Here is a 26275-nt window from a genome sequence, read left to right as displayed (position 1 = left end):
CATTGTTACAACTCCCCAGGTTTTCTTATTCTCAGGTTTATTTCCTTTGTGTGCATTGTAACAACACAGAAAACAGAGAAAAAAGACAATTTCCCAAGAATGGGCCGGACAGAACTGTTGGCGCCCTCCTTAATATTTAGTCACGCCCTTTGGAATAAATATCTGCGCTCAGTCGCTTCCTATCACCATCCACAAGCTTCGTTGTGAAGATCTGAGGTTGTGGGTTGTAATAATCACATTGGCAGGTAACGACGCAACTGTTCTGTGTTCCTTCCATCCATGGTTTTATGACAACTCCAGGTAGATGGCTGTGGTTTATTAGATATTTTCTTGCTGTGTTTTATTAATGATTTTCTTGCTCCTCAGGAATCAATGTTTCATACACTGACAGTAAGCCAAGGAAGACGAGCAGCTGTTGGAGTGACTTTGAAGGGAGAGGATCCAAGCTGGGATGAATGGATGATCTATGGAGTTTTGGAGATCAGTTGCCGGCTGGGCTGGATCCTCCTGCTACAGTTGAGGGATCTGTCATCTGGCATTCACAAATTTTCTTAAGGATTGTTGGTCCTGGATACATGGACGTTGGTTCTGCTGTCATCTGGAGAAGCCTACAGACTATAATGACAGGAGATATGAAATCTGTGGGCCAGCCAAAAGTTGGGAGACGGTGAAGGGCAGTGGGACCACCGGCCCCGGGAAAGGGAACTTGTGGACTGAGGACATTGTACTTTGGATACTTCCTGGATTTGTTGTACAACCATGGATGTAAGGAATACAGAATAGTTGTGTCGTTAGCTGCCTAGATGATTATTACAACCCCAAACCTCAGATCTTTACACCACAAAGGAAATAAACTTGAGAAAAACAAAATGTGGGGAATTGTAATAATGTTCTGGGAGAAATACTTCATTTTCTGGGACAATTTCCACGGTGCCAACACTTTCAACCATAACTATATACAGTATATATCTAATATATAAAGCTGAATGTGTGTGTGTGTGTGTGTATGTATGTATGTCCGGGATTGGCATCTGCACCGTCGCAGCTACAGCCACAAAATTTTGCACAGTCACACGTCTGGACCTCGAGAGCGTCATAGGCTATGTTGTGAGGCAAAATTTTAACCTCGCGCGTTCCAATTCACCAAACAATTTTGCCCCTAGGTACATAATGGGGAAAAAGTGTATGTATGTATGTGTGTATGTCCGGGACTGGCATGTGCACCATCGCAGCTACAGCCATCACACGTCTGGACCCCGAGAGCGTCATAGGCTAGGTTGTGAGGCGAAATTTTAACCCCGCGCGTTCCAATTCACCAAACAATTTTGCCTATTATTCTTATCATTTCTATGGTGTTATCGCCCTTCTGTAAAGCTGGAAATAACACAATTTATTACCATGCCAACACAGACCACCCTCTGACACAGACTGCAGGGGGAGCCCAGTATCACACAGGATAGGATTAGATACACAGCTCAGCAGTCAGTATCACACAGGATAGGATTAGATACATGGCTCAGCAGACAGTATCACACAGGATAGGATTAGATACACAGCTCAGAAGACAGTATCACACAGGACAGGATTAGATGCACGGTTTTTATGTGCAATTTAATCATTATAATTTGTTATAACTAACCACAGTTGGTTACTATGCTCAGGCAACGCCGGGCTCTTCAGCTAGTATATATATATATATATATATATATATATACATACATACACACAAACACACACAGTGCTTGCATAAGTGAGTACACCCCTATGAAGGATAAGATTTTAATCATTATCTCACTGGACACAAGAACAGTTTCCACATTCTGGGCTTTATAGAATATTTTTTAGCTTTCATTGTGGGTGGCTATGTGCCAGGGCTTTATGAGTGGCTTCCTCCATGGATGTCCCCAATGCTGCGGCTCCTCTGCAGTGTGCTCTGGATTGTGTCCCCCGGTTCGGCTTTCTACTTCTTTAGATGACTGCAGGGAGCTTACATGTAGATTTTTTTTCTTTTCTCTTCACAAGACACTCCTGTTTTGGTGGTCACTTCCGTGGTTGTTGGACATCTCTGTGAGAAGCTGCAGCTCCATCTTTCTTACATTTTCTATCACTTTTTCTCCAGTATCTGACTGATCAGTAAAGCTTCGCTGATCTCCTTGTAGCCTTCACCTTTTTTTGTCTAATGACATTTCTCTTCCATGTGGTGCCATTGCTGACACATGTATTGGGCAGGGGGGTTGTTGGAATATGTTTGGTGCAACAACTCCATTCCTGTCTGAGTGTTTAGTTGCTAGATTTGTATGCTGTTCATGAAGTTAGAACAAAACAAAAAAAACTTCCAAAGGCTCACACAGGAAGAGCAAGTGACTGTATTTCCTGTTTTTCCTGTGTCTGTTTATGAGAGAAGCAGCCTGCTGTAGATGCTGCACAGATACACACAAAATATTTATTCCTGACCTATTAAGCTTATCATATATTGTTCCTGTTGGTTCCTAAATAAAGAAGCTATGTTGTCACACGCTTGGAGAGTATCCTGAATAATCTGCTGCCAACAGGTTATGGGCCCAGAGTGACACAGAACCCCAGAGTAACACAGCAGCAGAAGCTTACAGCAAAAGCAGCACAGAGCAAAAGAGATGTCCACTAGCAGCAATCCTGTCAAGTTCTCAGTGCCAAGCCTCACTGACCAGAACTACCAGTCCTGGAAATTCAAGGTGAAGATGCTGCTCATAAGAGAAGGTACATGGAAATATACTCAGGAACAAGTGCCTTATCCATTACAAGATGACTAGCTAGAGATGGATCAGAAAGCACAAAGAACGATCTCCCTCAGTGTAGACGAAAATCAGATTGTGCTTATATGCATGTGTGAAACTGCAGAGGAGATGTGGGATGAGTTACAGAAAGTGCATGGAAGATCAAATCTCAGCAATAAGCTCTATCTCATGAGAAAGCTGTATCAGTCTAAGCTAAGTGATGGACAGAATATGCAGGACTATATAAGAAACACCCTAGAGATTGTGGAGTGTCTCAGGGGTATTGGAGAAGAAATCAAAGATTTTCATGTTGCTGTACTTCTATTAAGAGGTCTTCTAGAGAGTTATGTGTTATGAATGAGTCACCAGAGGAGGAAAAAACAAAAATACAAGCTAAGTCCAGAAAACCGGAGAGGTTGGTAGCTAGCGGATTGCAGACCCCTGATCCTATTCACAACAACTAACAGTAGCCGTGGAGCATTCCTACGGTGGTCCTAGACGCCTCGTCACAGCCGGGGAACTAAATAAGCCTAAAGAAAGAAAGGGGAAATCTAAACTGCCCCAGAGCAGACCCCAAAGCAATAGACAGCCCCCAACATGTATTGACGGTGAAAACAGATGAAAACACAAACACAGACAGAAATACAGGCAGAGCAAACGATGGGGCCCAACTAACTAGATAGGAAAGGACAGAAAAGATGCTGGCTGCAATCCGCAAAAACCCTATCAAAAATGTCCCAACAGGTCTGATAGGAAAAACAGCCCTGAAGTCTAGCTTCAAAATCCCTATATCAGCACTCCAATATATTCTGAAGACAGAGCAAAAGAGAATTAACCGATCAGGGACAAAAATGGAAATTCAGCAAAGCCCCAGCCGGGGCTGGCTGAACACAAAACTAAGCAAATCAGACAAAATCTTATGGAACAATAACAGAGCAAAAACTTAGCTTTAGAAGACAGGAACTGAACTGGAGGCCAGAGCTCAGAGCAGAGAAATCACCAGCAACCCTACAGGGCGTCGGCTGCCTTATATCCACTCAGAGATTCAGAGATTCCGGATGTCCAATCGCAATCCACCTGTTCAGGTGACAGGTTTCTCCCATCCAAATCAGTTTCACCACCTCCTTTCACCAGCAGAGGGAGTTCATCGGATATCAAAGGTGAACGAGAAAATGAGCTCATAACAGTACCTCCCCCTTGAGGAGGGGTCACCGAACCCTTATCCACGCCACCAGGCCAATCAGGAAAAAGCATGAACCAATCTTTCGGCATGAATATCAGATGCAGAGACCCAAGAATTATCCTCCTGGCCATAACCCTTCCACTTAAACAAATACTGGAGTCTCCGTCTAGCCAGACGAGAATCCAGTATCTTCTCAACCTCATATTCCACATTACCTTCAACCAGTACAGGGTCACGAGGTGCCACCACAGGAACTACTGGCTCAACAAACCTCTTCAACAGAGACTTATGAAGCACGTTATGGATCGTAAATGTAACAGGAAGAGCCAATCGAAAAGAGACCGGATTAAGAATCTCCAAAATCTTGTAAGGTCCAATAAATCTAGGTTTAAACTTTGGAGAAGCCACCTTCATAGAGATATTCTTTGATGACAACCAAACCATATCACCCAACTTAAACCGGGGACCAATGGTCCTATGCCGGTTGGAAAACCGCTGGGCCTTTTCCTGGGAGAGAGACAACTTATCCACCACTTGGTCCCAAATCTGGTGCATTCTCTCCACCACAGTGTCAACACCTGGGCAGGCAGAAGACTCCGCCTGCCCTGAAGAGAATCGAGGATGAAACCCAAAGTTACAAAAAAAAGGTGACATCAAAGTGGCAGAACTAGCTCTATTATTTAAAGCAAATTCCGCCAAGGGCAAAAATGAGACCCAATCATCCTGATCAGCAGAGATAAAACATCTCAAATAAGACTCCAAAGTCTGGTTTGTTCTCTCAGTCTGCCCATTGGTCTGAGGGTGAAACACAGAGGAGAAGGACAACTGAATTCCCAGCTTGGAACAAAAAGTCCTCCAAAATCTAGAAACAAACTGAACTCCTCTGTCAGATACAATGTTCTCAGGAATCCCATGCAAGCGAACCACCTGTTGCAAAAACAAGGGCACCAACTCTGAGGAAGATGGCAACTTAGGGAGTGGTACAAGATGGACCATCTTAGAGAATCTATCATAAATCACCCAGATAACAGTCATTCTCTGACAGACAGGCATATCAGAAATAAAATCCATTGAAATATGGGTCCATGGCCACCTGGGCACCGGCAAAGGCATCAACAACCCACTAGAGCGAGAACAAGGTTTAGACCGGGAGCAAGTCCCACAGGACTGCACAAAATTTCTGACATCACGAGATAAGGCGGGCCACCAAAAAGACCGACTCACCAAATCTCTAGTACCAAAAATACCTGGATGACCAGCCAATGCGGAGCAATGAACTTCAGACATTACTCTCTTCCTCCACTGGTCAGAAACATACAATTTTCCAATGGGACAACGCTCAGGTTTGTCCTCCTGAAACTCTTCCAGAGCACGTCTCAAATCGGGCGAGATGGCAGAAAGAACTACCCCTTCGCCTAAGATGGTAGCAGACTTGGTCACAATAGGAGAATCAGCAAAGAAACTCCTAGAGAGGGCGTCTACCTTGACATTCTTAGTGCCCGGAAGAAAAGAGACCACAAAATCAAAACGTGTGAAAAACAAGGCCCACCTGGCCTGTCTAGGATTCAAGCGTATGGCCGACTCAAGGTAAATCAAATTCTTGTGGTCAGTGAGGACCACGACTTGATGTCTAGCTCCCTCCAACCAATGTCTCCACTACTCAAATGCCCATTTCATGGCTAACAGTTCCCGATTCCCCACATCATAGTTGCGTTCAGATGGGGAGAACTTTCGGGAAAAGAAAGCACAGGGATTCATGTTAGATGTTACCGGATCTTTTTGGGACAAAACAGCTCCTGCACCAATCTCAGAAGTGTCCACCTCTACCTGAAACGAGAGTGAGACATCAGGTTGCCGCAAAACCGGAGCAGAAGTGAACCTCCGCTTCAGCTCCTGAAAGGAAGAAACAGTCTCTGGAGACCAATTCAGCACATCAGCACCCTTCTTAGTCAAATCAGTCAATGGTTTGGCAATACCAGAAAAATTAGCTATAAATTTACGATAAAAATTAGCAAAACCCCAAAACTTCTGGAGGGCCTTCAAAGAAGTGGGCTGAACCCAATCATAAATGGCCTGTACCTTGGCCGGGTCCATTTCAATACTTGACGGAGACAAAATAAATCCCAAAAATGAAATCCTCTGTACACCAAAAAGGCATTTCGATCCCTTAACATACAGGGAATTCTCCCTCAAAATCCGGAACACAGTCCGAACATGTTCCACATGAGAGTCCCAATCCCTGGAAAAGATCAAAATATCATCCAGATAGATGATCAAAAATTTATCCACAAAGTCCCAGAAAATATCATTCATGAAGCACTGGAAGACAGAAGGGGCATTAGTGAGCCCAAAAGGCATCACCAGGTACTCTAAATGTCCCTCCCGGAGTATTAAACGCCATTTTCCATTCATCCCCATGCTTAATGCGAATAAGATTATACGCCCCCCTGAGGTCAAGCTTGGTAAACCAGCAAGCACCTTTAACTCTAGAGAATAGATCCGAAATCAGGGGTAACGGATACTGATATTTAACAGTAATTTTGTTGAGGGCACGATAATCAATACAAGGCCTTAATGAACCATCTTTCTTGGCCACGAAAAAAAACCAGCACCTAAGGGTGAAGAGGATGGTCTAATATGACCCTTCTCCAACGACTCCTTAATATAGGATCGCATAGCCTCGTGTTCGGGTACAGATAAATTGAAAAGTCGACCCTTGGGAAATTTACAGCCAGGGCTCAACTCAATTGCACAGTCATAACTCCTATGAAGAGGCAAGGACGCAGACTCATTCTCACTAAATACATCATAAAAATCAGCCAAATAGTCAGGAACATCATGTGACTGGGGAGAGGTGGAGAAAACAGGAGCGTCCCTAAGAGCACACCGACAACCCCAACTCACCACAGACACAGATTTCCAATCCAAAACTGGATTATGGATTTGCAACCAGGGAAATCCCAGAACAATGGTATCATGCAAATTATGCAACACCAAAAACCTGCAATTTTCTTGATGGTCTGGGGCGACCCGCATTACCACCTGGGTCCAAAACTGAGGTTTATTCTTCGCCAAAGGAATAGCATTAATACCCCTCAAAGGGATAGGTGTCCGCAGAGGTGTCATAGGAAACCCACAACGTTTAGCAAAATCTAAGTCCATCAGGTTCAGAGCCGCTCCTGAATCCACAAAAGCCTTAGTGGAAAATGTGGACAGGGAGCAGATCAGAGTAATTGCCAGAAGAAACTTAGGTTGAACACCACCCACAGCAAATGTGTGTGCAAAACGTTTCTCTCGTTTAGGGCAGACAGAAATAATATGCGAGGCATCTCCTCAGAAAAAACACAGCTTATTACGCCTTCTAAACTCCTGACGTTGCGCCCTAGACAAAACTCTATCACATTGCATAGGTTCAGACATTTGTTCAACAGGTGGCAACATTTCCCGTGTAATTTTATGTTCACGTAAACGCCGATCAACCTGAATGGCTAATGACATTGAATCGTCTAGACCAGAGGGAACAGGAAATCCCACCATAGTATCTTTTACGGTTTCTGACAAACCCTTCTGAAAGAGAGCTGCCAAGGCACCATCATTCCAGGTAGTAAGGACCGCCCACTTTCGGAATTTTTGACAGTACGACTCTGCAGAATCACGACCCTGGCTCAATGCCAACAGGGTCTTTTCAGCCTGATCAATAGCATTAGGTTCATCATACAACAACCCCAAGGCTTGAAAAAATGCATCCACATTTGTTAGAATAGGATCACCAGGTGTCAAAGAAAACTCCCAATCCTGGGGATCGCCGCGCAGCAAAGAGATGACAATTTTAACCTGCTGCGCAGAGCTCCCCGATGAGTTAGGCTTCAAGGCAAGAAATAATTTACAATTATTCTTAAAATTCAAAAATGTTGACCGATCCCCAAAAAACACATCAGGAGTAGGAATCTTTGGTTCAGCAGCATGTGAATGAGCAAGACAGGCAGAAATTCCCCGCACTTCAGCTGCAAGCTGCTCCACACGATCAGACAATTGCTTTATCTCCATTAAGAAAAAAAAATTCCTCCTACGGCCCCAGAGAAAAAGGAAAAAATATACATTAAAAAAAAAAATTCTGACACTTTTTTTTTTTTTTTACAATTCCTTCCTGCTATTGAGTTCCCTAGAATCTGCGGTATGGCTGGTGATTCTGCTCTGAATGAGTCACCGGAGGAGGAAATAACAAAAATACAAGCTAAGTCCAGAAAACCGGAGAGGTTGGTAGCTAGCGGATTGCAGACCCCTGATCCTATTCACAACAACTAACAATAGCCGTGGAGCATTCCTACGGTGGTCCTAGATGCCTCGTCATAGCCGGAGAACTAAATAAGCCTAAAGAAAGGGGAAATCTAAACTGCCCCAGAGCAGACCCCAAAGCAATAGACAGCCCCCAACATGTATTGACGGTGAAAACAGATGAAAACACAAACACAGACAGAAATACAGGCAGAGCAAACGATGGGGCCCAACTAACTAGATAGGAAAGGACAGAAAAGATGCTGGCTGCAATCCGCAAAAACCCTATCAAAAATGTCCCAACAGGTCTGATAGGAAAAACAGCCCTGAAGTCTAGCTTCAAAATCCCTATATCAGCACTCCAATATATTCTGAAGACAGAGCAAAAGAGAATTAACCGATCAGGGACAAAAATGGAAATTCAGCAAAGCCCCAGCCGGGGCTGGCTGAACACAAAACTAAGCAAATCAGACAAAATCTTATGGAACAATAACAGAGCAAAAACTTAGCTTTAGAAGACAGGAACTGAACTGGAGGCCAGAGCTCAGAGCAGAGAAATCACCAGCAACCCTACAGGGCGTCGGCTGCCTTATATCCACTCAGAGATTCCGGATGTCCAATCGCAATCCACCTGTTCAGGTGACAGGTTTCTCCCATCCAAATCAGTTTCACCACCTCCTTTCACCAGCAGAGGGAGTTCATCGGATATCAAAGGTGAACGAGAAAATGAGCTCATAACAGTACCTCCCCCTTGAGGGGTCGCCGAACCCTCATCCACGCCACCAGGCCAATCAGGATGGGCCCGATGAAAAGCACGAACCAATCTTTCGGCATGAATATCGGCTGCAGAGACCCAAGAATTATCCTCCTGGCCATAACCCTTCCACTTAACCAAATACTGGAGTCTCCATCTAGCCATACGAGAATCCAGTATCTTCTCAACCTCATATTCCACATTACCTTCAACCAATACAGGGTCACGAGGTACCACCACAGGAACTACTGGCTCAACAAACCTCTTCAACAGAGACTTATGAAGCACGTTATGGATCTTAAATGTAACAGGAAGAGCCAATCGAAAAGAGACCGGATTAAGAATCTCTAAAATCTTGTAAGGTCCAATAAATCTAGGTTTAAACTTTGGAGAAGCCACCTTCATAGAGATATTCTTTGATGACAACCAAACCATATCACCCACCTTAAACCGGGGACCAATGGTCCTATGCCGGTTGGAAAACCGCTGGGCCTTTTCCTGGAAGAGAGACAACTTATCCACCACTTGGTCCCAAATCTGGTGCATTCTCTCCACCACAGTGTCAACACCTGGGCAGGCAGAAGACTCCGCCTGCCCTGAAGAGAATCGAGGATGAAACCCAAAGTTACAAAAAAAAGGTGACATCAAAGTGGCAGAACTAGCTCTATTATTTAAAGCAAATTCCGTCAAGGGCAAAAATGAGACCCAATCATCCTGATCAGCAGAGATAAAACATCTCAAATAAGACTCCAAAGTCTGGTTTGTTCTCTCAGTGTGCCCATTGGTCTGAGGGTGAAACACAGAGGAGAAGGACAACTGAATTCCCAGCTTGGAACAAAAAGTCCTCCAAAATCTGGAAACAAACTGAACTCCTCTGTCAGATACAATGTTCTCAGGAATCCCATGCAAGCGAACCACCTGTTGCAAAAACAAGGGCACCAACTCTGAGGAAGACGGCAACTTAGGGAGTGGTACAAGATGGACCATCTTAGAGAATCTATCACAAATCACCCAGATAACAGTCATCCTCTGAGAGACAGGCATATCAGAGATGAAATCCATTGAAATATGGGTCCATGGCCACCTGGGCACCGGCAAAGGCATCAACAACCCACTAGAGCGAGAACAAGGTTTAAACCGGGAGCAAGTCCCACAGGACTGCACAAAATTTCTGACATCACGAGATAAGGCGGGCCACCAAAAAGACCGACTCACCATATCTCTAGTACCAAAAATACCTGGATGACCAGCCAATGCGGAGCAATGAACTTCAGACATTACTCTCTTCCTCCACTGGTCAGGAACATACAATTTTCCAATGGGACAACGCTCAGGTTTGTCCTCCTGAAACTCTTCCAGAGCACGTCTCAAATCGGGCGAGATGGCAGAAAGAACTACCCCTTCGCCTAAGATGGTAGCAGGCTTGGTCACAATTGGAGAATCAGCAAAGAAACTCCTAGAGAGGGCGTCTACCTTGATATTCTTAGTGCCCGGAAGAAAAGAGACCACAAAATCAAAACGTGTGAAAAACAAGGCCCACCTGGCCTGTCTAGGATTCAAGCGTATGGCCGACTCAAGGTAAATCAAATTCTTGTGGTCAGTGAGGACCACGACTTGATGTCTAGCTCCCTCCAACCAATGTCTCCACTACTCAAATGCCCATTTCATGGCTAACAGTTCCCGATTCCGCACATCATAGTTGCGCTCAGATGGGGAGAACTTTCGGGAAAAGAAAGCACAGGGATTCATGTTAGATGTTACCGGATCTTTTTGGGACAAAACAGCTCCTGCACCAATCTCAGAAGCGTCCACCTCTACCTGAAACGAGAGTGAGACATCAGGTTGCCGCAAAACCGGAGCAGAAGTGAACCTCCGCTTCAGCTCCTGAAAGGAAGAAACAGTCTCTGGAGACCAATTCAGCACATCAGCACCCTTCTTAGTCAAATCAGTCAATGGTTTGGCAATACCAGAAAAATTAGCTATAAATTTACGATAAAAATTAGCAAAACCCCAAAACTTCTGGAGGGCCTTCAAAGAAGTGGGCTGAACCCAATCATAAATGGCCTGTACCTTGGCCGGGTCCATTTCAATACTTGACAGAGACAAAATAAATCCCAAAAATGAAATCCTCTGCACACCAAAAAGGCATTTCGATCCCTTAACATACAGGGAATTCTCCCTCAAAATCCGGAACACAGTCCGAACATGTTCCACATGAGAGTCCCAATCCCTGGAAAAGATCAAAATATCATCCAGATAGATGATCAAAAATTTATCCACAAAGTCTCGGAAAATATCATTCATGAAGCACTGGAAGACAGAAGGGGCATTAGTGAGCCCAAAAGGCATCACCAGGTACTCACAATGTCCCTCCCGAGTATTAAACGCCATTTTCCATTCATCCCCATGCTTAATGCGAATAAGATTATACGCCCCCCTGAGGTCAAGCTTGGTAAACCAGCAAGCACCTTTAACTCTAGAGAATAGATCCGAAATCAGGGGTAACGGATACTGATATTTAACAGTAATTTTGTTGAGGGCACGATAATCAATACAAGGCCTTAATGAACCATCTTTCTTGGCCACGAAAAAAAACCAGCACCTAAGGGTGAAGAGGATGGTCTAATATGACCCTTCTCCAACGACTCCTTAATATAGGATCGCATAGCCTCGTGTTCGGGTACAGATAAATTGAAAAGTCGACCCTTGGGAAATTTACACCCAGGGCTCAACTCAATTGCACAGTCATAACTCCTATGAAGAGGCAAGGACGCAGACTCATTCTCACTAAATACATCATAAAAATCAGCCAAATAGTCAGGAACATCATGCGACTGAGGAGAGGTGGAGAAAACAGGAGCGTCCCTAAGAGCACACCGACAACCCCAACTCACCACAGACACAGATTTCCAATCCAAAACTGGATTATGGATTTGCAACCAGGGAAATCCCAGAACAATGGTATCATGCAAATTATGCAACACCAAAAATCTGCAATTTTCTTGATGGTCTGGGGCGACCCGCATTACCACCTGGGTCCAAAACTGAGGTTTATTCTTCGCCAAAGGAGTAGCATCAATACCCCTCAAAGGGATAGGCGTCTGCAGAGGTGTCATAGGAAATCCACAACGTTTAGCAAAATCGAAGTCCATCAGGTTCAGAGCTGCTCCCGAATCCACAAAAGCCTTAGTGGAAAATGTGGACAGGGAGCAGATCAGAGTAATTGCCAGAAGAAACTTAGGTTGAACACCACCAACAGAAAACGTGTGTGCAAAGCGTTTCTCTCGTTTAGGACAGACAGAAATAATATGCAAGGCATCTCCACAGGAAAAACACAGCTTATTACGCCTTCTGAACTCCTGACGCTGCTCTCTGGAAAAAACTCTATCACATTGCATAGGTTCAGACATTTGTTCAACAGGTGGCAACATTTCTCGTGTAATTTTATGTTCACGTAAACGCCGATCAACCTGAATGGCTAATGACATTGAATCGTCAAGACCAGAGGGAACAGGAAATCCCACCATAGTATCTTTTACGGTTTCTGACAAACCCTTCTGAAAGAGAGCTGCCAAGGCACCATCATTCCAGGTAGTAAGGACCGCCCACTTTCGGAATTTTTGACAGTACGACTTTGCAGAATCCTGATCCTGGCTCAATGCCAGCAGGGTCTTTTCAGCCTGATCTATAGCATTAGGTTCATCATACAACAACCCCAAGGCTTGAAAAAATGCGTCCACATTTGTTCGAATAGGATCACCAGGTGTCAAAGAAAACGCCCAATCCTGGGGATCGCCGCGCAGCAAAGAGATGACAATTTTAACCTGCTGCGCAGAGCTCCCCGATAAGTTAGGCTGTGTGCACACGTACCGGAACTCTCGCGGAAATTACCGCGAGCGTTCCGGAATTCCATTCCGCGGGAAAATCGCATTTTAAATTCCCGCGATTTTCCCGCGGAAAAACTAGCATTTTGCAAGCGTAATTAGCTTGCAAAATGCTAGCGTTCTCCAAGCGATCTGTAGCATCACTTGGAGAACTGATTGACAGGTTGGTCACACTCGTCAAACATAGTGTTTGACAAGTGTGACCAACATTTTACTACTGAGGCCGCCTATGCGGCATCAGTAGTAAAAGATAGAATGTAAAAAAAAAATAAAAAATACTGTTATTCTTACCCTCCGACGTCCCGCGCATCCGTTCCCAGTAATCCTTTGCGAAAATGCCCGCGATGACGTCCGTTCTCGCGGGATCGCGACGTCTTGCGGTCATTCGCGATGACGTCGCGCGAATGACCGCGAGACTTCGCGATCCCGCCAGATCGGACGCCATCGCGGGCATTTTCGCAAAGGACTACTGGGAACGGGAGCGTGAAGAGAAGCGGGAAGGCTGCGCGGGACATCGGAGGGTGAGAATAACAATATTTTTTATTTTATAATTCTATTTTTTACAGGTTTATGGTACCCAAAGCCCGGAGGACAGTCTCCTCTCCTCCGGACTGTGGGTACCATCCGCAATTGTTCTGCTTACTTTCCGCATGTTGTGCACAGCCACATGCGGGAAGGAAGCGGAACAATACATTCCTATGGGTGCGGGATCGCTGCGATTCCGCAAAATAATGAGCATGCTGCGTTTTTTACCGTGAAGCGATTCCGCTGCGGTAAAAACCGCAGCATTAGCACAGCATTGCAGAGTCCCATAGGAATGCATGGGATGCTTATTTTTCGCGTTTTCGCGGCAAAATCGCGCGGTTAAAACCGCCGCGGAAACGCGAAAAAAACGCCACGTGTGAACTCAGCCTTAGGCTTCAAGGCAAGAAATAATTTACAATTATTCTTAAAATTCAAAAATTTAGACCGATCCCCAAAAAACACATCAGGAGTAGGAATCTTTGGTTCAGCAGCATGTGAATGAGCAAGACAGGCAGAAATTCCCCGCACTTCAGCTGCAAGCTGCTCCACACGATCAGACAATTGCTTAATCTCCATTAAGAAAAAAAAAATTCCTCCTATGGCCCCAGAGAAAAAGGAAAAAATATACATTAAAAAAAAAAATTCTGACACTTTTTTTTTTTTTTACAATTCCTTCCTGCTATTGAGTTCCCTAGAATCTGCGGTATGGCTGGTGATTCTGCTCTGAATGAGTCACCGGACGAGGAAAAAACAAAAATACAAGCTAAGTCCAGAAAACCGGAGAGGTTGGTAGCTAGCGGATTGCAGACCCCTGATCCTATTCACAACAACTAACAATAGCCGTGGAGCGTTCCTACGGTGGTCCTAGATGCCTCGTCATAGCCGGAGAACTAAATAAGCCTAAAGAAAGGTGAAATCAGACCCCAAAGCAATAGACAGCCCCCAACATGTATTGACGGTGAAAACAGATGAAAACACAAACACAGACAGAAATACAGGCAGAGCAAACGATGCTGGCTGCAATCCGCAAAAACCCTACCAAAAATGTCCCAACACGTCTGATAGGAAAAACAGCCCTGAAGTCACTAGACTTCCAAATCCCTATATCAGCACTCTGATATACAGTTGTGGCCAAAAGTATTGACACCCCTGCAATTCTGTCAGATAATACTCAGTTTCTTCCTGAAAATGATTGCAAACACAAATTCTTTGGTATTATTATCTTCATTTAATTTGTCTTAAATGAAAAAAACACAAAAAGAATTGTCCTAAAGCCAAATTGGATATAATTCCGCACCAAACATAACAAAGAGGGTGGACAAAAGTATTGGCACTGTTGGAAAAATCATGTGATGCTTCTCTAATTTGTGTAATTAGCAGCACCTGTAACTTACCTGTGGCACCTAACAGGTGTTGGCAATAACTAAATCACACTTGCAGCCAGCTGACATGGATTAAAGTTGACTCAACCTCTGTCCTGTGTCCTTGTGTGTACCACATTGAGCATGGAGAAAAGAAAGAAGACCAAAGAACTGTCTGAGGACTTGAGAAACCAAATTGTGAGGAAGCATGAGCAATCTCAAGGCTACAAGTCCATCTCCAAAGACCTGAATGTTCCTGTGTCTACCGTGCGCAGTGTCATCAAGAAGTGTAAAGCCCATGGCACTGTGGCTAACCTCCCTAGATGTGGACGGAAAAGAAAAATTGACAAGAGATTTCAACGCAAGATTGTGCGGATGTTGGATAAAGAACCTCGACTAACATCCAAACAAGTTCAAGCTGCCCTGCAGTCCGAGGGTACAACAGTGTCAACCCGTACTATCCATCGGCGTCTGAATGAAAAGGGACTGTATGGTAGGAGACCCAGGAAGACCCCACTTCTTACCCCGAGACATAAAAAAGCCAGGCTGGAGTTTGCCAAAACTTACCTGAACAAGCCTAAAACGTTTTGGAAGAATGTTCTCTGGTCAGATGAGACAAAAGTAGAGCTTTTTGGGCAAAGGCATCAACATAGAGTTTACAGGAGAAAAAAAGAGGCATTCAAAGAAAAAAACACGGTCCCTACAGTCAAACATGGCGGAGTTTCCCTGATGTTTTGGGGTTGCTTTGCTGCCTCTGGCACTGGACTGCTTGACCGTGTGCATGGCATTATGAAGTCAGAAGACTACCAACAAATTTTGCAGCATAATGTAGGGCCCAGTGTGAGAAAGCTGGGTCTCCCTCAGAGGTCATGGGTCTTCCAGCAGGACAATGACCCAAAACACACTTCAAAAAGCACTAGAAAATGGTTTGAGAGAAAGCACTGGAGACTTCTAAGGTGGCCAGCAATGAGTCCAGCCCTGAATCCCATAGAACACCTGTGGAGAGATCTAAAAATGGCAGTTTGGAGAAGGCACCCTTCAAATATCAGGGATCTGGAGCAGTTTGCCAAAGAAGAATGGTCTAAAATTCCAGCAGAGCATTGTAAGAAACTCATTGATGGTTACCGGAAGCGGTTGGTCGCAGTTATTTTGGCTAAAGGTTGTGCAACCAAGTATTAGGCTGAGGGTGTCAATACTTTTGTCTGGCCCATTTTTGGAGTTTTGTGTAAAATGATCAATGTTTTGCTTTTTGCTTCATTCTCTTTTGTGTTTTTTCGATTTAAGACAAATTAAATGAAGATAATAATACCAAAGAATTTGTGTTTGCAATCATTTTCAGGAAGAAACTGAGTATTATCTGACAGAATTGCAGGGGTGTCAATACTTTTGGCCACAACTGTATTCTAAAGACAGAGCAAAAGAGAATTAACCGATCAGGGACAAAAATGGAAATTCAGCAAAGCCCCATCCGGGGCTGGCTGAACACAAAACTAAGCAAATCAGACAAAATCTCATGGAACAACAGAGGAAAAACTTAGCTTTCGAAGACAGGAACTGAACTGGAGGCCAGAGCTCAGAGCAGAGAAATCACCAACAACCCTACAGGGCGTCGGCTGCCTTATATCCACTCAGAGATTCCGGATGTCCAATCGCAATCCACCTGTTCAGGTGACAGGTTTCTCCCATCCAAATCAGTTTCACCACCTCCTTTCACCAGCAGAGGGAGTTCATCGGACATCAAAGGTGAACGAGAAAATGAGCTCATAACAGTTATGACACACTCGTGACTGCACTAGATGCACGGCCAGATGATGAGCTGACACTACAGTATGTTAAAGGCAAACTTGTGGATGAATTCAAGAGAAAAACACAGCATGTAAGCAGCAGTAATGAATCCAGAACAGAAACAGCATTAAAGACACAGGATTTCCCTAAACATAAGAGCAATCTAAGAGAAACCCGTGAATGTTTTGTCTGTAAAAAGCCCGGCCACCTTAAAGCAGACTGCAGAATTTGGAAAGCAAGAATGAGTCAGCTTAAAAAACAGAACAGTCATCAAAGGGTTAAAAGGAAGATTCTGCATATGTTGAAGCCCATCTGCAAATCATATATGGTGTATAGATTCTGGTGCAAGCAGCCATATCACAAATAACAAGTATTTCTTCACTGACCTTAATGAAAGCGAATCAGAAACGGTCATCTTAGCTATTGGTCACTATATGACTTCAGATGGAGTAGGAGACAGCTATCTCCACTGTCCAGTTTCCTCAGCACAAAGCAGAAAGATCCCAGTAAAGGATGTTCTCTATGTTCCCAGCCTTGAAAGCAATCTCCTGTCAGTAAAGAAGCTCAAGCAAAAGGGGAATGTAGCTACTTTTAGAGATAACAGCTGCATCATGTCAAAGACGGGTCACACTCTTGCAGAAGGAAAAATCCAAGATGGGCTTTATTATTAGCTAAAATGCAATAAAAAGAGTGTACATTGCTAGACAAGCTCTGCTTAAGAACTGTATCCATGTATGGCACAGACGTCTTGGGCACAGGGACCCAGAAGCAGGAAGGAAGCCAACTCAACTTACAAATGGTATTGAAATCAACCAGTGTAGTGAAATGATAAGTGCACAAGCTGTCTTACATGTCCACAAAATCCTAAAATAAGCACCACTAGGTCTGCACAGCCTCTGGATCTGATACATACAGATGTATGTGGTCCAATGAGTGTTCAAACTCCAAGCAAGATGAGATATTTTCTCACATTTATTGATGACTACTCCACATATACAGTCGCCTACCTGCTTCACAGTAAGGATGAAGTTCCACAGAAACTTGAAGAATATCTTGCTGTAGTGTTTACCAAATTTGGAAGAATGCCAAAAGCCCTGCGTGCAGATATAGAACCGAATATACAAGGGGTAAGGTGCAAACCATTTTGAAAAAGGATGGAATCGTGTTCCAGACAACCATTCCATACAACCAGAATAAAATGGCATTGCAGAGAGAAAGAACCGCACTCTCTGAGAAAGTGGAAGAAGTATGTTGTTTGATGCGACTCTACCTACAATGTATTGGACAGCTTGCAATCTTCAAAACAGAGTGCCAGGTAAAGCCACAAATAAAACTCCATATGAGCTATGGAACTGCGAGAAGCCTAATCTGGAGCACCTCAGGATATTTGGAAGCAAAACATTTGTGTATGTCCCCAAGGAAAAATGTTCCAAGTGGGAATCACACGCAAAGCAAGGAGTCCTGGTGGGCTATAGCGAAACTCAAAAGGAATACAGAATCCTGCACCCAGAGACCAACACAGCAACAATCATCAGAGATGTAGTGACTGATGAAAACTCTGTATCGCTCAAATTCCATGAAGTTACACCAGTTATTCAACCTAAGAAAAAAGAACAGGAATCTCAATCACCAAACCCAGATGCCGAAAAGGAAAACACTGAAGTGTAGATAAGCTCTGAAGCCACCAAGGAAGACACAGAAGAACCAAGTCAACCTCCAGTCAGGAGATCAGAAAGGCCAAACAAAGGTAACCCAGCTAAACGCCTGTCTTATATGGTCAGAACACTTCCTGAACCAGAGCCAAAGTCATGGCAAGAGATGCAAAAACTGCCTGTCCATGAGAAGCAGAAGAGGATAAATGCTGCTAATGAAGAGATGGAGTCCCTTCACCAACTCCAGACATGGGAGCTTACTGAGCTACCACAAGGAAAAAGTGCTATCGGATGGAAGTGGGTCTTCAAAAACAAATATGACTCAGAAGGTAAAGTTCACCAGTTTAAGGCAAGATTGGTCGCAAAAGTATGAAGCTTATGATGCTACATTTTCTTGTCCGTAGCTGCAGTTCAACAGATGACAGTGACACATTTTGACATCAACACAGCCTTCCGACATGGTGACATTGAAGAAGAGTTGTACATGAGCCAACCCAAGGGATATATTAAAAAGGGTGAAGAGCACCTTGTTTGTACAATGCAAAAATCTCTCTATGGACTAAAGCAGTCAGCGAGAGCTTGGGACTCGAAAATGAACAAAGTTTTGATGGATGAAGGATTTAAAAGATCTCAAGCTGATCCATGTTTGTATACGAAAAATGTAGTGAAGGAGTGGATGTCTGTTCTCCTATATGTAATCATGTGTCATCAAGATGAAAAGGAAATTGCAAAGCTAGGTGAAATTCTCAACCAGCACTTTGAGACTAAAGACCTTGGAAATGTGACATATTATTTGGGAATCCGAATCCAAATCCAGAGAGAGGAAGATGGGAGTTTTCTTCTCAACTAAAGTTCTAAAATTTCTGCAATCCTAAACCAGTTTGGAATGTCAGAAGCCAACGGTGCGTCAACACCAATGGATCCGTCCTACTTAAAGTTGTAAGGAGAAGATCTGCTAACCTTTACAGTTCCACCACCCCAACCACTCCACATACCAGACCTCTGCCCTTCCCTAATAACCTCCCTCTCCAACATCACGGAAGAAGAGCTTGCTCATCTACTTTCCAAATCACACCTCACCATTTGTGCACTTGACCCCATCCCTTCCCACCTGCTCCTCAACCTCACTAACATGATCATTCCAGCCCTAACCCATCTCTTCAACCTATCCCTAACTTCTAGTACCTTCCCCTCTGCCTTCAAACATGCCACCATAACACCCATCCTCAAAAAATCAAACCATGACCCAACTGCTATGCCCAGCTATCGCCCCATATCACTGCTTCCGCTTGCTTCCAAACTCCTTGAACAGCACGTCCATGCTCAACTTTCCTCCCACCTCTCATCTAACTCCCTCCTTGACATCCTGCAATCTGGATTCCACCCCCACCACTCTCTGTTGGAGTCCCCCAAGGCTCTGTCCTGGGGCCCCTACCTTTTTCCATCTATACTCTTGGCCTAGGACAACTCAAGTCCCATAGCTTCCAGTACCACCTGTATGCAGATGACACTCAGATCTACCTCTCTGGCCCAGATTTCACCTCTCTGCTGTCCAGAATCCCGGAGTGTCTATCAGCCATATCCTCCATTTTCACCTCTCGCTTCCTAAAACTCAACGCAGACAAAACTGAACTCACTATCTTTCCTCCATCTCACGTATCTTCCCTACCCGATCTATCTATTATGGTAAATGGCATCATGCTCTCTCCTGCACCTGAAATCCGCTCCCTCGGAGTAACTCTCGACTCTGCCCTGTCCTTCAAACCACACGTCCAATCTCTTGCCACCTCCCGTCGCCTCCAACTCAAAAATATTTCCAGAATCCGTCCCTTCCTCAGTCCTCAATCTACTAAAACTCTTGTACATGTCCTCATCATCTCCCGCCTTGACTACTGCAACACTCTCCTCTGTGGCCTCCCTGCTAACTCTCTTGCACCACTCCAGTCTGTCCTCAATTCTGCTGCCCGACTAATCCACCTCTCTCCTTGCTACTCCCCTGTCTCTCCCCTCTGCAGATCCCTCCATTGGCTCCCAATTCCCCAACGAATCCAGTTCAAACTACTAACACTGACCTACAAAGCCATCCACAACCTTTTCCTTCCCTATAGCTCTGAACTAATCTCCCAATATCTTCCCTCACGTAATCTTCGATCCTCCCAAGACCTCCTACTCTCCTACACACTTATTCGCTCCTCACACAACCGCCTCCAAGATTTCTCCCGAATATCCCCCATCCTCTAGAATTCCATGCCTCAACACGTCCGATTATCCACCACCCTCGGATCCTTCAAACGGAACCTGAAAACCCATCTTTTCAGGAAAGCTTACAGCCTGCAATAACCATTCTGCCACCTCACCACTGCCTGAGCTGCCACCTCATCACCACCTGAGCTGCTGCACCCCCGACCTTCTGTCTCTTCCCCACTATCCCGTAGAATGTAAGTCCACAAGGACAGGGTCCTCTCCCCTCTGTACCTGTCTGTCATTGTAAATTTACTGTTAACGATATCTATAACTTTGTATGTAACCCCCCTTCTCATGTACAGCACCATGGAATTAATGGTGCTATACAAATAAATAATAACCCAGCTATGAGTTACAGACAAGCAGTGGGGGCGCTTCTGTACATAGCAAGCACAACTCGTCCGGATATCACAGCCACAGTCGGAATTCTCTGCCGACGTGTAAGCAAGCCACGCCAAAGAGACTGGAATGCAATTAAGAGAATTCTTCAATATCTTAAAGAAACTCAAAGGCTAAATCTTTAGATATCTGCATCAGGAGATCTCACTCTCAGAGGTTATGCGGATGCAGATTCAAGTGATCGGAAATTAACAAGTGGTTACTTGTTCAAGTTAAGAGAAACTTCAGATTCTTGGTCCAGCAGAAAACAAGTGTCAGTCACATTATCTTCTATAGAAACAGAATATATGTCTGCTGCTTATGCAAGTCAAGAAGAAATTTGGTTGAAACAACTTTTGGAAGATTTCAGCAAGCCATTAGCTCAGCCAACAGTATCCATGAGGACAAGCAAGGAAGCATTAAATGTGCCAGCAGTGAGAAGATTAGGGCAAGGACTAAGCACAGTGATGTAAAACATCACCACTTACGTGACTTAGTGGAGCGTGGTGTACTCGAGTTTGTTCATTGCGAGTCTGACAAGATGATAGCCGATGGTCTGACAAAGTCATTATCAAGAGCCAAGTTTGTGGACTTCAGAACCGCAATGGGAATAACAGGATAAGTAGTTGTTGAGTGGGGGTGCTGGAATATGTTTGGTGCAACAACTCCATTCCTGTCTATCAGTGTTTAGTTGCTAGATTTGTATGCTGTTCATAAAGTTAGAACAAAAAAAAACTCCCAGAGGCTCACACAGGGAGAGCACGTGACTGTATTTCCTGTTTTTCCTGTGTCTGTGTATGAGAGAAGCAGCCTGCTGTAGATTCTGCACAGATAGAGACAGACAAATGATTTATTCCTGATCTATTAAGCTTATCATATATTGTTCCTGATTGTTTCTGAGTATGAAGCTCTGTTGTCACATGCTTGGAGAGTATCCTGAATAATCCGCTGCCAACAGGAGTTTACTGTGTTAGGTATCACGCTTTATAGTCGCCCGTCTGCTGAACACCGGTGTAATGAAGGATCACACTGACCTGGGGTGAGGGGGGAATTCTTGAATTTTGTAGCCTAAACTTTAGCTTTGAGTAGGGTGTACTCATTTTTGCAACATGGTCTTGAATTAATTTGTTAGAAAAATAGCAAATCTTACTTGCCCACAATGGCCGACGTTTGTGGAGTGTTCTGTAGTACAGTGTCCCATAGAAAATGGTGATCCAGAGAGGAAACTAAACGTTTTCTGACACATGTGTTGGGGTGTACTAATTTATGATGAGCACTATATATATGGATTATATTATCATGAACGGCATGTAGTGCTGCATCCGGCACAGGTGGGAGATAGATATGAAGGCTACACTTACTGCTCATCATACGGGGAGTCAGACACTTGTAGGACAGAAGCCTGAAAGTCCTGGATCACCTCCTGAAGATACAAGCGGGAGGAGACATTACAGAAATCCCCAGACAACTACTGCCCTCATCATCTCGCAAACACAATCATACACTGACATACTGCCACATAGTCTTATACAGCGCACTCTCGCACACACAGCACACATCCTCGCATACAGCTTTCACCCTCACGTGTACAGTGCATCCTTGCACATACAGCGCACTCTTGCGCACACCTCGCACACAGTGCACTCTCGCTCACACAGCGCACCCTCACACACACCTCGCAGAGTGCACTCTCGCTCACACAGTGCACCCTCACACACACCTCGCACAGAGTGCACTCTCGCTCACACAGCGCACCCTCACACACACCTCGCACACAGTGCACTCTCGCTCACACAGCGCACCCTCACACACACCTCGCACAGAGTGCACTCTCGCTCACACAGTGCACCCTCACACACACCTCGCACAGAGTGCACTCTCGCTCACACAGCGCACCCTCACACACACCTCGCACACAGTGCACTCTCGCTCACACAGCGCACCCTCACACACACCTCGCACACAGTGCACTCTCGCTCACACAGCGCACCCTCACACACACCTCGCACACAGTGCACTCTCGCTCACACAGCGCACCCTCGCAGATGCAGTGCACCAATAAACACAGTGCACCCTCACACACACCTCGCACAGTGCGCTCACACACACAGTGCACCATCGCACACACAGCGCGCACTTGCATATACAGCGTGCGCTTGCACAGTGCACTGTTGCATATACAGTGTACGCTCGCACATACAGAGTATCCTCGCACACCCTCGCGCATACAGCGTGCCCTGGCATATACAGCCTACCCTCACACATAAAGCGTGCACTTGCAGAAACAGTGCAGTCGCACATACAGCGAATACTCGCACATACAGCACACCCCTGCACACATTCATCCAGTGCACACTCACTCACAGGGCGCACCCTCGCGTATACAGCACACACACACAACCATAATGTCTCCAGTTGCACTCACTCCATCTGACTTGATTGGTGGAGTCTGCACTCTCACAGAGAGTTGTGTAACCCTTTCCATCCTGCTCAGTATCGACATCTCTTCCTCTCAGCTCCTCAGAAATCTCCTTTGTTCGGCCATGATGCAGACGTGGTGGCGATCAGACTGATACGTCACTCTACACTGACCATTTCAGTGCCGGTTACCACCACTTCTGACCGGGGACATTTTCAGTTTTTTGCATCATTTTATCATATCTCGGGCTTCATTTTTATGTCTTCATCATGTTCCTTTTTTTTGGGGGGGGGGGAATAATGAAAATAAGGGTCTGATTTTCCTCTCATTTTTTATGAGCACACAGGTCACTAGAATACATGTGAGAATTGGTTTCCCTGTCAGTAATTATTAATTTTACAGGGCTATAGACAACGACTCAGATTGACAGTGTGACTTTTATTTATCTTTTTATTTGTTTTTTTTACCTGCTATTTTTATTTATTTTACACATTTCAAATAGTGATTTCTTTTATTTCCTTACTTCCCCTGTAACTGTGGTTAGTATATTATAAGCCCCAGTTACAGGGGAAATGCCGCCTTCTGTCAGAGTCTGCCATTGCCTTATACACAGCGATCACATGACCTCTATGTAGCGAGTAGGAGCAGGACCACCCGGGCCGCAAAAGTCTATGGCGGTCTAAGCGGTTTAATAAATCAGGTTGGCCACTCTCAACCGATTGTAATAAATAAGATGACAATCAACAGATTGTAATATCACCTTCCAATTATCAGCTAATCCTAAGGGTTCACATACTTTTGACTCTCACAGACATGTGATTTTAGAACATTTTCCACAATAAGCAGGACAAAATCTCAGATTTCTGACTCGTTTGGTCATTTCTATACTCCAAGGCTATGTTCACACGTTGCTTTTTTTGCTGCTTTTTATTTCTACAGCCAAGCCCTGATCTCTTGGCAGTAAATAAGCAGTTTTTTTGCTTTTTTGCTGCCTTTTTTGCTCTGTTTCTGCTGCGTTTTTCAGGATCCTAAAGTTTATCTTTCCTTTCACCATACAAGCAAGAACAATACTGTGTTTGGTGTTCGGCCACCAAAACAAGATGTATGTGAAACCAGGAAACAGTTTTTTTTTTAAAAAAAGGCAAATTGATCAAATTATTTAGTGGAAAAAGATTTTTATATCTGGAAAAAATAGTGACTGTTCTGAACAAAAAAGTTTATATGAGATAATACACAATTACAAATTTAACAGCAGGAGAGTAGAATTGGTCTGTAATAGTTTACCTAAGACACTTCCACACATTGTTCGGGCACTGAGTAGGTCAGGCATTGTTCACTACCACACATTGGTTGGGCATTGAGGAGGTTAGGAATTGTTCACTACCACACATTGGTCGGGCATTGAGTAGATTAGGAATTGTTCACTTCCACACATTAGTCGGGCATTGAGTAGGTCAGGCATTGTTCACTTCCACACATTGGTCGGGCATTGAGTAGGACAGGAATTATTCACTTCCACACATTGGTCGAGCATTGAGGAGGTCAGGAATTGTTCACTACCACACTTTGGTCGGACATTGAGTAGGTCAGGCATTGTTCACTACCACACATTGGTCGGGCATTGAGTAGGTCAGGAATTGTTCACTTCCACACATTGGTAGGGCATTGAGTAGGTCAGGCATTGTTCACTTCCACACATTGGTCGGGCATTGAGTAGGTTAGGAATTGTTCACTTCCACACATTGATAGGGCATTGAGTAGGTCAGGAATTGTCCACTTCCACACATTGGTCGGGCATTGAGTAGGTCAGGCATTGTTAACTTTCACACATTAGTCAGGCATTGAGTAGGTCAGGCATTGTTCACTTCCACACATTGGTCAGGCATTGAATAGGTCAGGCATTGTTCACTTCCACACATTGGTCAGGCATTGAATAGGTCAGGTATTGTTCACTTCCATACATTGGTCGGGCATTGAGTAGATTAGGAATTGTTCACTTCCATACATTGGTCGGGCATTGAGTAGGTCAGGTATTGTTCAATTCCACACATTGGTCGGGCATTGAGGAGGTCAGGAATTGTTCACTACCACACATTGGTCGGGCATTGAGTAGGTCAGGCATTGTTCACTACCACACATTGGTCGGGCATTGAGGAGGTCAGGAATTGTTCACTTCCACACATTGGTCGGGCATTGAGTAGGTCAGGCATTGTTCACTTAAACACATTGGTCGGGCATTGAGTAGGTCAGGAATTGTTCACATCCACACATTGGTCGGGCATTGAGGAGGTCAGGAATTGTTCACTACCACACACTGGTTGGGCATTGAGTAGGTCAGGCATTGTTCACTTCCACACATTGGTCGGGCATTGAGGAGGTCAGGAATTGTCAGGAGTCCCGCCACGTTCAGTCCTAGGGCCCCTGCTCTTCTCCATTTACACCTTTGGCCTGGGACAGCTCATAGAATCTCACGGCTTTCAGTATCATCTCTATGCTGATGACACACAGATCTACATCTCTGGACCAGATATCACCTCCCTACTAACCACAATCCCACAATGTCTGGCCGATATTTCATCCTTCTTCTCCGCTAGATTTCTAAAACTTAATATGGACAAAACAGAATTAATCATCTTTCCCCCATCTCACGTGACCCCCCCCATGGACCTATCCCTTAAAGTAAATGGCTGCGCACTCTCTCCAGTCCCACAAGCTCGCTGCCTTGGGGTAATCCTTGACGCTGATCTCTCTTTCACACCACATATCCAAGCCCTTTCCGCTTCCTGCCGACTTCAACTCAAAAATATTTCACGGATCCGTGCATTCCTCAACCAAGAATCTGCAAAAACCCTAGTCCATGCCCTCATCATCTCCCGCCTTGACTACTGCAACCTCCTGCTCTGTGGCCTCCCCTCGAACACTCTCGCACCCCTCCAATCTATTCTTAACTCTGCTGCGCGACTAATCCACCTGTCCCCCCGCTATTCCCCGGCCTCTCCCCTCTGTCAATCCCTGCACTGGCTCCCCATTACCCAAAGACTCCAGTTCAAAACCCTAACCAT

The 26275-nt window shown here is 44.7% G+C and overlaps 1 protein-coding gene across 7 annotated transcripts in view; it reads right to left on the bottom strand.

Moving 5' to 3' along the window:
* The window catches only part of LOC141096855 (actin-like protein 6B), a 75287-nt gene that overhangs the window by 16164 nt on the left and 32848 nt on the right, over positions 1–26275 (bottom strand). For all 7 annotated transcript variants that reach the window (XM_073583686.1, XM_073583685.1, XM_073583691.1 and 4 more), the window contains one exon: positions 22156–22217. In XM_073583686.1, coding sequence (XP_073439787.1) covers positions 22156–22217 — 62 coding nt within the window. The remainder of the gene's footprint in view (positions 1–22155; positions 22218–26275) is intronic.

This window comes from Dendrobates tinctorius, unplaced genomic scaffold (genome assembly GCF_039654945.1).
Source record: "Dendrobates tinctorius isolate UK_male_01 unplaced genomic scaffold, ASM3965494v1 ptg000080l, whole genome shotgun sequence".
NCBI lineage: Eukaryota > Metazoa > Chordata > Amphibia > Anura > Dendrobatidae > Dendrobates > Dendrobates tinctorius.
Note: the sequence above shows the minus strand (reverse complement) of the source record. Positions and strands in the feature narration are given on the sequence as shown.